At 55.3% G+C, this 13,712-nt stretch overlaps 1 protein-coding gene and 1 non-coding gene across 3 annotated transcripts in view; both read left to right on the forward strand.

Moving 5' to 3' along the window:
- Positions 1–13,712, forward strand: part of LOC122364417 (HEAT repeat-containing protein 5B-like) — an 89,236-nt gene that overhangs the window by 57,699 nt on the left and 17,825 nt on the right. For both annotated transcript variants that reach the window (XM_043334764.1, XM_043334766.1), the window contains exons 15-26: positions 3,079–3,179; positions 3,553–3,686; positions 4,100–4,209; positions 4,536–4,699; positions 5,034–5,108; positions 5,299–5,439; positions 5,713–5,847; positions 9,935–10,091; positions 10,424–10,548; positions 10,898–11,087; positions 11,656–11,825; positions 12,872–13,019. In XM_043334764.1, the coding sequence (XP_043190699.1) occupies positions 3,079–3,179; positions 3,553–3,686; positions 4,100–4,209; positions 4,536–4,699; positions 5,034–5,108; positions 5,299–5,439; positions 5,713–5,847; positions 9,935–10,091; positions 10,424–10,548; positions 10,898–11,087; positions 11,656–11,825; positions 12,872–13,019 (1,650 nt within the window). The remainder of the gene's footprint in view (positions 1–3,078; positions 3,180–3,552; positions 3,687–4,099; positions 4,210–4,535; positions 4,700–5,033; positions 5,109–5,298; positions 5,440–5,712; positions 5,848–9,934; positions 10,092–10,423; positions 10,549–10,897; positions 11,088–11,655; positions 11,826–12,871; positions 13,020–13,712) is intronic.
- Positions 11,919–11,991, forward strand: Trnak-cuu. Its single transcript has one exon. It is a non-coding gene; the product is annotated as a tRNA-Lys (tRNA).

Consider the following 13,712-nt stretch of genomic DNA (forward strand, 5'->3'; position numbering starts at 1 on the left):
CAAGGCAACTCGTGCCTCTGTCGCAGATGCCCTATCCTCCATCATAGACACAGCTCTCTCAGAATCCAGCCTTGAAACATGGTCGCGATTCCTGTCTTTCGCTTTCGTGGTTCTTCGAGCACCCAACAAGGGCAGACGGTCTTCCATCGTCAGCGCTATCAAGCAGCAAATCAATGACATCAACGCTAACCACCATTCGTGTCCTCCACCTGCACGGCTGACATCTGTGACGTCAACTCTGCCTGGTCGCGAGACCGGTGATGATTCGGTTGCTCGCAGAGTCCATGGGAAATGCGCAGATAAAGACATCAAAGGCGCTCTCCGCATCCTTACGTCTACCGAAGAGTTCACTCAGGCTTCTCCCGAGGTCTTGAGTGTTCTGCAACAGAAACATCCACCAGTGCCCGCCGACGAGGTCCTCCCTCCTGCACCCAACACGTCGGACTTGCCTATCCTCACCGTCACCGAGGAGTAGATTCAGGCTGCCATCAGGACCATGCCACCGGGATCTGCAGCCGGTCTGGACGGAATACGGCCCATGCAACTAAAGCAGCTCACCTCGGCAGAAGCCACTGAGCCAGGAAGACGGCTCCTAAAATCCATCACGAATCTTATCAACATGACCCTCAGAGGTGCTGTACCGGATCATGCCCGGGACAGCTTCTTCGGAGCCACACTCTGCGCCCTAAGGAAGAAGGATGGAGGGCTGAGACCCATAGCTATCGGGAGCGTCTACCGCCGACTAGCTAGTCGCATGGCAGCCCATCACATGGCCAGCATCATCGGCCCAGAGCTGAGACCAGTTCAGCTGGGTGTTGGCACACCCCTCCGCTGCGAGGCGGCTGTCCACGCCACCCGTGAGGTGCTCACTTCTGATGTGTCAGTCCCGACAGCGGTTATCAAAGTGGACATATCCAATGCCTCCAACACGGTCAGAAGAGACCAGATTCTGAATGCGGTACGAACTCGTTGCCCAGAGGTATACCCGCTTGCCTATCAAGCCTACTGCGCTCCATCGCCGCTCCACTTCGGAGATAACGTCATCATGTCCAGCTGTGGAGTCCAACAGGGTGATCCACTGGGTCCAGCCTTCTTCGCTTTGGTGGTAGATGGCTGCGCGCGATCCCTGAAGTCTCCATTGAACTTATGGTACCTAGATGATGCCACAATTGCAGGACCAGTGGAAACAGTGAAGGAAGACCTTAGAACCCTATGTACCGAACTTCCAAAGCTCGGCCTAGAACTAAACAAATCAAAGTGCGAGCTAACCACCATCGGTGGCACTCCAGCCGAAGGCCAGAGCGTCATCAGCACCATCTCGTCAGTCCTCGCCGGCATCAAAACCACCCCTCCTGAACAGCTCACACTGCTCGGCTCACCGCTACACGAGGCTGGGCTTGGCGACTCCGTCAGATCAGCCCACACGACTATCAGCTGTGCAGTCGACTCCGCCTCCTCGATCGGCACACAGCTCTGTTCTTCTTATCGAAGTACGTAGCTGCCCCGCGAGTACAATACCTCCTACGTTCATCGCCATCCTATCGGGAGCCTGCAGAGCTATCCCAAATCGACAGCACAGTTCGCCTCACGCTCCAGGAAGTTGGTAACGTGGCACTGACAGACGAGGCCTGGGAGCAGGCTGCACTGCCCCAGAGGCATGGCGGGCTCGGCGTGCGCTCCGTGCACGCTCTCGCTCTGCCCTGCTACTTGTCGTCTCTCACCGCTGCAGCACCGCTGGTCCTATCTATCTGCCCTTCAACCTTCACGGGCCCTGAGCCAGCGGCACTGCAACCAGCCACGGAGCAGTTCATGGCTGCAACTGGCATCGAGACTGTTCCAGAACGCCCGGCGGCCAGCCTCCAAAAGACCTGGGACGACATCGCGTCAACTGTCACCGCTAACCGCCTGATCGCCGGAGCCAATCAGATACATCGCGCTCGTCTCGGTGCTGCTTGTATGCCGCATACTGCAGCCTGGCTGCAAGCACCTCCAATCCCCAGCCTGGGACTGTTTATTGATGATGAGACGATTCGTATAGCGGTAGCCCTTCGACTAGGCCTGCCCATCTGTGAGCCCCACCAATGCAAGCTATGTGGATGCTCTGTGGACAGGCTGGGACACCACGGCCTATCATGCAAGAAGAGCGCCGGTCGCTTCCCACGGCACGCAGCCCTAAATGACGTCATTAAACGAGCACTGGCGAGTGCGGGCGTACCATCGATTTTAGAACCTGTGGGGCTAGACAGAGGAGATGGAAGGCGCCCCGACGGGCTGACAACGTTCCCCTTCAGTGCCGGTCGAAGCCTCACATGGGACGCCACGTGCGTTGACACGTTTGCTGAGTCACACGTGGTGAAGTGTGCAGTGGATCCCGGCGCAGCTGCAGCCGTCGCCGAGAACCTGAAGCGCATGCGCTACGCCAGTCTCGCAGACCGCTACATCTTCACTCCAGTAGCAGTGGAGACTACCGGCGTAGTCGGAGAAGCAGGGTCAAAGCTGCTCCGGGATATCGGCGGCCGGATTTCTGCGGCGACTAAGGACCCCAGAGAAGTGTCCTGGCTTCTGCAAAGAGTCTCCATAGCGATCATCCGGGGAAACTCCGCCGCTATCCTCGCCACAGCCCCTCCTGACACTGGTCCCCATCACGTTGGGTGCGTCGCAGGACGGACGCCTGGCCAGGCAGAAGAGTCTGACTCAGCCGTAGACGGCGAAGTAGCTCCACCGGCTTCTTCATCAAAATCCAGCGTGTTTGGCCAGCTCATCGAGAATGGGAGAAAGCTAGCCCCAAGCGACTTCGAGGTTCCATGGGGCGAAATATTTGGTGCAAAACCAAAGCACTGACGGAATATGAGTGGTAGTGTCTAATGTGTCATCGAAATATACCTTGTGGTAAAATACAACTAAAAAATAATGATCGGGCACGATCATCAATCGTCATTGAGCACAGCCAGTGAAGTTGTGAACATAATAATTGGTCCTGACTTGGTGCTTCCCCAACCCTTTGGCATGCAACCGCCTCCCCGCCACCGCTACGCCATGCCACCCCTCCCAGTCCCGTGACGGTGGCGATGCCGGCAGGCCTGCTGCCGCGGATGCTGCTGCTCTGGCGGAACGCCTTCCCCCGCAGCAGCAAGGAGCTGGACTCGGAGAAGGCGCGCGGCGACGCCTTCACCTGGCAGGTAAGGGACGGACGAACGGACGGACGGACCAGGCTGAAACGGTCACTGGAGGAAGGGGGACGGGTGACCAACTGAAAGGCACATGTTCAGCTGTGGAATAGCTATAAACAGTGACGACTTGTCTGCAGCTCCTGGTTGAACTGTTCATGTGTTCATGAGGTGGTAGGGTAGCGCTTCTCTTAGTCAACATTCTAAATAGTTGTTTTATCCGTTCCCTTACTTTTCGCATGTTGCTCGTTTTTTTTTGTGTCTTTTCTCATTACATATCATTTTCCATCCCATTCCCCTTCAACCACTCATCAAATCATCAAATCAATCTCTGTTCTACCTGTCATTACTACAGCGCCCCCCCCCCCCTTCTTGTCGCCCTCAGGTAACGCTGGAGGGCCGTGCGGGCGCTCTGGCAGCCATGCAGAGTCTACTGCAGCACTGTCCGGAGCTGGTCACTGAGGACCAGGTCCGACGGCTGCTGGTCCCCCTGGAGGCCGCCATCACCATGCTGAACAGGTGGGTGAGGTGATGTGGCAGGGAAGGGGCAGAAGGGAAGGAAGAGGGAGATAGAGAAGCTGAAGAAGGAAGGAGGAAAAAGAAAGGGAGGATAAATGAAAGAAAGAGACTGAGGGATAATGTCATAGATTGCAAAGTAATATTGGAGCTGGATGGTAAGGTGATTGATGAGGGGCAAATATGGTCCTGGGCTCTGCAGTTCAAGTGTTTGCGGCCGCCGCGGCTCCTGCAGTCGACCCGCCGTCTGTGTCGCTATAAGGTAAACCCCGCCTTTTGCCGCGGCCGCCGCAGACAATTGAACAGGGCGCGGGTCGATCCCCCGCAAGTCTGATTGTTCTACGGTTCTACGGCAAGCTGTATCGGGTCCGTGTGTCCGCCCCTTCAGTCAACTCTGACCCTTCCTCCTCTTCCAGTCTGTCGACGGTGGTCAAGTCGTACGGTCAGCACCTGAAGGCCGCCATGGCCATGGTTCGGCTCAGACTGTACGAAACCCTCTCCCTGCTACCCGCCGCTGCACTGGAAGGTAGGAGGCTGTGGGCTGCATCGGGGCTGGTAATCAATCCATTCCTGACCTCCATGTAGTTGAACTGGTTTCCCGCTGCACTGAGATGGAACTTTGAGCATTGTGTCGTGAATAACGTTTGTTGCGTTGGGAGCGTTCATTGTTTGCTTGTTTCTTCTACTTCGTACACATTGTGCCGCCATTTACTAGCTTCTGATGTATGGCGTTTAATTATAGCCTCGATCCGATGTATCTCGAGCAGCTACCTGTTCAAGCGCATCCATGACATTATGCTCCCCGCCTATTCAAAACGTGTTCGTAACTTCTGAACGACTGTTTCTCCTCAGGCACCCACACGCACCTACTGCGTCTGCTGGTGGCCGAGTTCACGCTGGCCGATAACCCGGCCAACACGACCACCTCGCTGCTCCGGCTACTCTGCCACGCAGACGAGTCGGTCATACTCGGCTCGTGGCTCGAGGACACCGACCAGCGCAGTGTCGAGGATCAGGTGAAGATAGGGGTGGACGGGATTGAGGGGGAGAGATGGAACACAGAACAGGAGGAAGGGCAGGAAATGCCGTGAGTTCAGCAGGTGTGAGGGTGGCTAGATAAATTAGGATGGTGTGGGTTCTATTTGATCTTCGAGGAATTAAAGAATCTCCGGACTGCATTTGGCTGGGCGATTTTCTTGCGAATGCAGCTCAGTTTTTTGTCATTTATTGCCTTCATTTCAAGCTAATGTGTGAGTGCTTGTCTCAGGGGGTCCTAGCTCTCCCCGGTTGGTCAATCGATATGCTGGTTACTGACGTACTGATGTGCCTCTTTCTGTCCTGACCTTACAGCTGCAGACCAACAGCGCCTCCGGCTCGGGGGCTCTGGAGCACGACTCCACCTGTCTATACCGCGCCAGGCAGCAGGTCAGTCAACAGAATTATAACAAGTTATTGAACAGAACTACAAGCAACAGGAACGAGAAACAAAACAGCTGACCCCAGCGAGGTTTTTGTTATTGATGAACTGTTGGGTAGCTGTGAAACAGAATGCCGGCTGAAGGATGGCAGCAGCTGGGTTTCTTAGTGTAACCTGTTCTATTCCTGCTGTTGACAGTTGCGGTCGGTGCCGGGCCCGCTGCCGCTCGGTGTGGCCGTCATAGATCAGTCCGTCACCCTGTTCGGCCTCGTGTTCCCGAGGGTGGCCAACAAGCACCGCCTGCAGATGCTCAACCACTTCGCCGAGTGCATCAAACAGGTGAGGCATCCTCGGCGTGCGCGGAAGACGACAAGCAACGGTTTGCCTCACAGAGCTGAACTTTGTGTTGTGTATTCGAGATCTTTAGACAGAAATGCGGAGTAGGTAACTGGCTAAATATATGCAGCCAATCATTGATCATCTACTGGCTTCATTGAGCCCTCAGACGCTTTACTGTTTGTATGAATTCAGTGATGTGTGATGGTCTTTCTTGGCCTCCCAGTGTATGATCTTTGTTGACTTCGTTGACCTTCATTGACCTCTCGTCGCCAGGCCAAGGGTATCCGTCAGGAGGCGATCCAGACCAACATTTTCTCGGCTGTGCTGAGCGGTCTCCGCGGACTGGCCGAGGCAAAAGCCACGTTCGGGGACGACAACGTCAAAAACTCGGCCACGCAGCTCATACTGGTGAGGCGGTGTCCCGTTTCGGGCGGAGGGAGGGTGTGTTCTTGTTTGGGTTAGCTTGTTTGTAGTTGTGCCCTGCGAACTACGTTTGGTTACAATGTGTCATTATACATAACCTGATGGTTACCTGGTAACCTGATGGTCTTGGACCCATGATGATCTGTGACTTATAGTTCCGACGGTCTGTGACCTCACCGTTGACTTGTGGCTCTTCAGGACTCGTCTCCCGTTACATGTGACCTGTGACCCTTTCTGTGACCTTTAAACTCTGTCCTCTGTGACCTCTGACCTCGCTCTCCAGCAACGATTGGATCGGTCATTGATTGAACCAGCGTCATGGCTCCTACACCGGGATCGGCAGCGCTTATCATCAGGGCGTTGCTGATCCTGCATGCTTTGCATGTCATCTTGCACGCCGCCCAGCCAGCCAGATCCCCGTGGCCCCGTCGACCGGGCCAGCCCGCCGCCGCTGCCACCGCCACCGCCGGGCCGAGCCGGCCGGCCGACCGAGCGTCCCCTCAGCGCCCCAGGGCAAGACCTGTCAACCAGCCGGTTAGCGCGGCCGCGCCGGCTGACGGCACGCGCCGCGGCGGCAGGGGCGCATCCAGGCAGCGGGGCAGGCGGGGAGGCGCCAACTGGCGCCGTCACGGTGACGCTGGGTCGGATCAACTCATCATAGGACAACTCAACATTCAGTCCTACAAACCCAAGCTACACGACCTTCGGAATGACATTCATGATACCTACGGCTTTGACGTTCTGGCGCTCTGTGAGACCTGGCTGGCGCCGCCCGTGCCTGACCGGCTAGTCGGTGTGAGCGGCTATAGGCTGTTTAGACGGGACAGGCCGGCCACCTCCAGCCTGCCCAGAGGGAGGGGCGGTGTGGCCGTGCTGGTCCGTGACAGCCTGAGCTGCGAGCTGCTCCCGACACCTGTGACGGGCGTGGCCGGCTCCAGCCTGGAGATTGTTTGGGTGATGGTGCGGACCAGCAAGCACCAGTCGGTGCTGGTCGCGTCGGCATATCGAGTGCCGCACAACACCGCGCGTCAGCTCGCGACCGACCTGGACGACCTGGAGTGCCAGCTTCAGCATATGGTCGCCAACTTCCCACGAGCAACACTTATCCTCGGAGGCGACCTCAACTGCTGTCTACTTAAAGGAAATAGTTCACTTTTGACATGGGGTTTGGAACTGGAATAGCAGTTTTGTTGCTTGCGCTGAGACTAGCACAAATCAGAAGCTTTTACGGCCCAACGATCACCCTAGACGAAGATATTACATTTTTCGTTCCGAAAAGAGTGCCTTGCAGAGGAATGCGTGCCTTGCTGAGGAATGCAGTCACGTCATCGTCAGCCAATCAGAATGCTGCTTACAGCCGATGGGTTTGTCCTACGCAATATGATTGGTCAACGCGTAATAAGCTTCCGCGTCAAACATTATTTTATATAGAATATAGTTCTTCTGATACTAAAATGTAGAAAATAATCCTTTTTACAAAAACGTTTTGTTTTATTTTCTGATCATTTTGAGCATAAAAAAACATAAATCCATAGCAAAATACTAATTTCAGGAAAGTGAACTATTTCCTTTAAGGCGAAGACTAGTGACACCAACCCCCTGATTAGACTCTGTACCACCTATGGACTCCACATCACCAACCAGTGTCGAGCTACTTATCGTCCGGCCGGGTCTCTGCTAGATGTCGTCATTACTAACCGTCCGGAGTTGATCAGACGTGTCGGTGTCACCAGGTGTCACTACGGAGGTCCGCATGACTTCACTCGTGTTATGGTCACTCGTGAGAGTCGTGCGGCGCCACGCCGGGAATCCAGTGTGTACCGACGCCCTATCAGCAGGATAGATACAAACTCGTTTAATCAGCAGCTTGCTGATACCGATTGGTCTCCTGTGTATTTCTCGGACTCGACTGAGCGTAAGTGGAGCGTTTTCCGTGACACGTTCGTTGAACGATTGGATGCTGTCGCACCGCTCAAACGCGTCCGTGATAGGCAGGTGACTGCGCCGCCCGTGTCAGCCGAGACCCAGCAGCTGCTGCAGTCCCGCCGCGCGGCCTTAGCTCGGGGCGATCGAGCCGAGTACAAACGGGTGAACCGGCTGTACCGCGCTGCCGTGCGGAACGAGACCCGCGCGCGGTATGCTGGTGCTATCAGCCGCGGTGACCGGGGCGGGCTGTGGCGAGTGCTGCGGCCGGTCGTGGGCAGGAAGCAGCAGTCCTGCGAGATACCGAGAATCACGCCGAATGCATTGAATGATTATTATGTTGCGATCGGTCCTTCCACTGCAGCCAGTGTCCCCGCCGCTACTGTACGCGTGCCCACGCGACTCCCGAGAGTTTTGACGTGTGCGTTTGAGGTGCAACCTACCGATTTGGACACTCTTTATGCCACATTGCTGTCGATGAAACCATCTATGTCGACTGGCAAGGACGGTATCAGTGTGCGCATGTTACAGAAGTTCTTTCCCGGGATTGGCCATGCGGTTTTGGATGTTGTGAACTCCAGCCTTTCTAACGGAGTAGTACCGCAGGACTGGAAACACGCTCTGGTTACCCCAATTCCGAAAGGAACGAGGGCTACCGAGCCGTCCGACACGCGTCCCATCTCCATCCTGCCTGCGATTATGAAATTAGTTGAACGTGTCGTGCAAAAACAGTTGGTCTCTTATCTCGAAGAAAATTTCCTTCTCTCGGACGCCCAACACGGTTATAGAAAACAACGTTCAACGGAAACCGCGCTTCACGTCTTTACTGATCATGCTCTTCAGGCAATGGACAATGGTAACATTTGTATCTTGGTACTACTAGACCTCTCAAAATGTTTTGATGTTGTTCCTCATGTTACACTTCTCGACAAATTGTCTGTGTACGGTATCGAAACCACATGGTTCCGTGCCTATTTGGCTCACCACTCGCAGCAGGTCCAAGTGAGGTGCGCGGACGGTTCGACACTGCTGTCGGACAGCAAGGCTAACGCGATTGGCGTATACCAAGGCGGCGCCCTGAGTTGTCTCATGTACATGCTGTACTCAAACGATCTGTGTCTGTGTGTTCCCGATGACGTCACGGTAGTCCAGTATGCTGATGACACCCAGCTGATGGTTACTGGCAAGAAGAGCGACTTGAATCTGTTGACCGCGCGTATGGAGGATGCACTGGGTCGAATGTATCAGTGGTTCTGCCACAATGGAATGAGACTTAATGCTGCGAAAACACAGATGCTTGTGATCGGTACCCCAGCGATGCTTCGCAATTTGCCGCCTGTCACGCTGACTTTCTGCTCTACCACCATTACAGAGTCAGAAACTGTTAAAAATCTAGGAGTGACGATCGACCGTCACCTCAGCTTTGTGTCCCATGTAGACGGTGTGGCGCGGAAATGTACCGGGATGCTGACAGCGCTACTGCACGCTCGTCACGTTATACCGCGGTCAGCACTGAAGCCGATAGTTGAAGCCCTGGTTGTATCTGTGCTACGGTACTGTCTGTCGGTGTACGGCTCGTGTGGTGAGGTGCAGTTAGGACGGCTGCAAAAAGTTATAAACTTTTGTGCACGCGTTGTGTCCGGTCGGCGACGACGTGATAGCGTGGCGGCTGTCATCAAGCAGCTGAAGTGGTTGACTGCCAAGGATTTGGTAACATACCACACAGTGAGTGCTGTCGAGCGTATCTTTGTGTCGGAGCAGCCGGAGTACCTCAAAGGTACGCTGGGGCAGCGGGCTAGCCAGCGGCACCGGCACAACACTAGGCAGGCCAGCTACCTCACCCTCCCCTTCATTCGAACGGAGTCGGGAAGACGTAGATTGTGCTACCGAGGTGTGACTCGTATGAACGAACTTGGAGTAGAACCAGGGACATTGTCGTACCGGGCGAACATCCGAAAGGTGCTGCTGTCTAAGCAACAGACATGAGCAATAGCATGTATGGGTGCGTGTGTGAGAATTATGCGTGCTGCACACTGTTCCTCGTTTTGTATCACACTATCATGACGTGGACATGTGAAAAGCCTCACTATTGAGAGGACCTTGTCTGAATATATCTGTAATCTGTAATCTGTAATCTCCGTCTGGGCAGGGCGCGCTGACCAACTCGAACCCGACGCTGCGCTGCGCCGCCGGAGAGGCTCTGGGTCGAATGGCCCAGGTGGTGGGCGACCCGCGCTTCATCGCCGAGATGGCCCAGAACAGCTTCGACCGGCTGAAGTCGGCGCGGGATGTCATCAGTCGCACCGGTCAGTCTAAGGGGAGGGGGTGATATCTTCATAGGGGCCACTGGAAAGGGGGTGACAGGCTATAGGTTTTGCTACGTTACCCAGAGTCGCCATGGAGCTGGGAGCCTCAAGGTGGTCTTTTTGCTCACATAGGATCATGCGTGATGCTTGCTTATCGTGTTGCGGTGCCCTATTTTCTGTGCAGCTGTATTACGCTGAGCTGGGGTATGCTCCGTTGAAGCAGTACGCTCCTGTTACCGAAGAGGAGTATGTGACCTCACTGTCCATTCTTATCTCGCTCTAACCTCTGTCTAGTGTCTAACCCATGACCTGACCTCTATGTCCACCCTCAGGCCACTCTCTGGCGCTGGGCTGCCTGCACCGCTACGTGGGCAGCATGGGCAGCAGCCAGCACCTGACCACCAGCGTCAGCATCCTGCTGGCGCTCGGACAGGACATGGCTTCGCCCGTCGTCCAGGTATGTTATCCGATGTCGCTCCACGTCTGTGGTGGGTTCGTGTGTGGGGTCGTTTTACTCACTCACTTTTTGTGTCGCCTACTCACTTTTTGGGTCACTTACACTTTGTGTCGCTAGTTTTTTTTCAGTCATTATGCTGGTTATGTGCTTATATTGGATGACTCAGGCATATTATCGTGGTCAGCTGTGGCCGCTCCCCTGCCCCTGTCTATATGTTGTGACCACCTATGCTGAACTAACCAGCAACGCTCTCCATCATCCTAGCTGTGAAGTTGTGGGCGTTTACCGGCCTGTTCATAAGATCCCCTGTGTGTATTCACTTGGCAACCGCTGATTGTCTCTCCACCAGGTGTGGGCGCTGCACGCGCTGGCGCTGATCGCCGAGTCGGGCGGCCCCATGTTCCGTACATACGTGGAGCCCACTCTGGCTCTGGCGCTCCGCCTGCTGCTCGAGGTGCCCGCGGCGCACGCTGACGTACACCAGTGTGTGGGCATGTGTCTGGCGGCGCTCATCACGACTGTGGGACCAGAATTGCAGGGTAAGTAACGGGAGTGGGGAAAGTCAGTTGTGGGGCGCTGGTGCACTGGGGAAGCTGAACGATAGTGTTTGGGCAGGGATGAAATTGATGAATGGGTCGTGCGTGAACTTACGTCACACGATAACATGTGACAGATGATCACTTAGTTGCAAATGGGGATGGTGCAGCATACTATTTGCTTGGGTAATTACAGCTTCATATAATATGGAATTTACATGCCTGTATTGCTGGGTGATTTATCTGCCTTTTGAAGAACCACATTACATAGAATGGGTATCTGGTGAATTTCCTACACTCCTTGGTTGCATTACACTACGTGACGTGTACTGTATAGCAGGGGTGGATAATTGTGCCGAGTTGGGGTAGCACGAGCTTTCCCAATGCCATGCCGGCTTGGCTTCGGAGCCGCAACAGACGGCGGAGGTCAAGGTCACCGCTAGGGCGGCGGGGGATTTGCTGCTCCCGTGCTACCCCAACTCGGCACGTTTGTCCACCCCTGCTGTATAGCTTGCAGCTGTATCTTTGTGACACTTTTGGCCGCTAACCCCCCCCCCTCCCCTTGCCTCAGGTAACAGTAACTCGATCGCGGCGGCCCGCTCGTCGCTGCTCTGCGCCTGTGCCGTGATGCTGGACCACAGTGACGGCCAGGTGCGCGCGGCCGCCATGGCCTGCCTCCAGCAGCTGCACATGTTCGCGCCGCGCCACGTGAACCTCTCCACACTGGTGCCAACGCTCTGTGTGAGTATTCGACGGTGTTGTCCTTGAAATGACTCATTGGCGGCCTCACTGCAGCTCTCCGCTCGGTTTGACTAGTATGTCTGTCTGCGTCAAGCCCGGCTAGCTCAGTCGGTAGAGCATGGGACTCTTAATCCCAGGGTCGTGGGTTCGAGCCCCACGTTGGGCGATCGTTTTCGCAGGTGGCTCCGTACCTGGACCACATAAACATTTACGCGCTTCAAAGCCGCGTGATTTATCGTTTCTCAATGAATAAATGAGTCGTGTTGCTCGCATTTTGTAAGCGTGACTTAGTAAGCTACCAAACGTCTAGCCATTACGGTCTTTTGACGGCGACCCGTCTCACCTACCTGCCTGACTTAACGGCCCCCTGGCCCCTGTGGCCCGGCCTGACCTTTTAAAGTTCTTAGATAGCTGTTCCTGACCCCCTTTTGATCTACCCTGACCCGTGTTCCATATGTCCAACACATTCTGACGCCTGTGGTATGTCCCTTTACCCTATGTAACACCTGCGATTGTCCCGTATCCTGGCCCTTTCTTTGTGGCCTGCGTCCATCCACATCAACCACTATTACCTACCCTGGTCCTCTGACCGCTGTCCTGCCTCCTGAAACCTTTTAATATGTATATGTACACTGATCTGTGGCCTGATCTTCTGACCCCTCACGTCATGTATCCTACCTTCCCTGACCTTCCGCAACATTTCTTGGCCTCTGAAGCCTCCCATGAACTCCTGTGACCTCTGCTGACCCATGCGAAGACCCATGTGAATTGTGATGTGGCCTCTGCGAACCCAAGTGACCTCTGCGAAGACCTCCACGGACCTCCCTAACCCCCTGTGACCTCCCGTAACCCCATTGTGACCTCTCATAACCCCCATACGACCTCCCTAACCTCATGTGACCTCCCGTAACCCCATCTGACCTCCCGTAACCCCATGTAACCTCCCATAACCCCTGTGACCTCCCATACCCCCCCATACGACCTCCTATGACTCCCTGTGATCTCAGCTGACCTCCCCCGTGGCCCCCTGTGACCTGTTCTCTCAGATGTCGCTGTGCGGTGACCAGCTGAGTCTGCGTCGCGCCGCCATCAGCTGCCTGCGTCAGCTGGCCCAGCGCGAGGCCCACCAGGTGTGCCGTCACGCCGCCTCGCTGGCTGCCCCGGTCACCGCGACAGGGGCCACGGAGACGCCAGGTCAGTCGATGGAGGGAGGCAGAGGAGGAATACATAGATGGCTGGGCAAGTCCGTGTTTTAGGCTATTACGCGCGGGCTTCTGACATCTGTACTCGTATGTAGGAAACTTGTGAGGTGCGACTGCATATTAGGACCTAAGAATATTAGGACATAATGCATAATATCCCTGTTCCTCGTTATATGAAGTATAAATATAATATCCAATTTTTGCGTTGAAGATGTTTCATGTTTGTGCTAAATTCTGAATATATAAAGGACTGTGAGGTGCAGCTCTGTATGATCAGCTGTGGTCTCTAATCGACGTCTTCCTCACGTCTGGTGTCCGAGTCCTTGAGAGAGTGAGAGACTGCAGGTGCTCTGTATTTCGGAGAGCTGGCTGACGGATGATGTTCTCGACGGCGTTCTCCTCGTGCCTGGCTACCGGATTCACAGATGCGACCGATCTGGAGGCCGTCGAGGCGGTGGCGTCGCTGTCCTTGTCTCCGAGGATCTCCGGGTGGCGCGACTGCACGACTCCAGCGACGGCGACACCGGCGTGGAGGCTCTGTGGCTGTCAGTCGGTGGTGCCGGCCGAGCTCAGGTTGTGGTCGGCGCCATCTACCGGCCACCGGGGGCGCTGACAGCCCGACTGCGTGATGTTCTGCGCGGACAGTTTGAGATGGCGCTCGCAGCGGGGAAGCCTATATATATTC

The sequence above is a fragment of the Amphibalanus amphitrite genome, unplaced genomic scaffold (assembly GCF_019059575.1).
Source record: "Amphibalanus amphitrite isolate SeventyFive unplaced genomic scaffold, NRLGWU_Aamphi_draft 000675F_arrow, whole genome shotgun sequence".
Taxonomy (NCBI): Eukaryota; Metazoa; Arthropoda; class Thecostraca; order Balanomorpha; family Balanidae; genus Amphibalanus; species Amphibalanus amphitrite.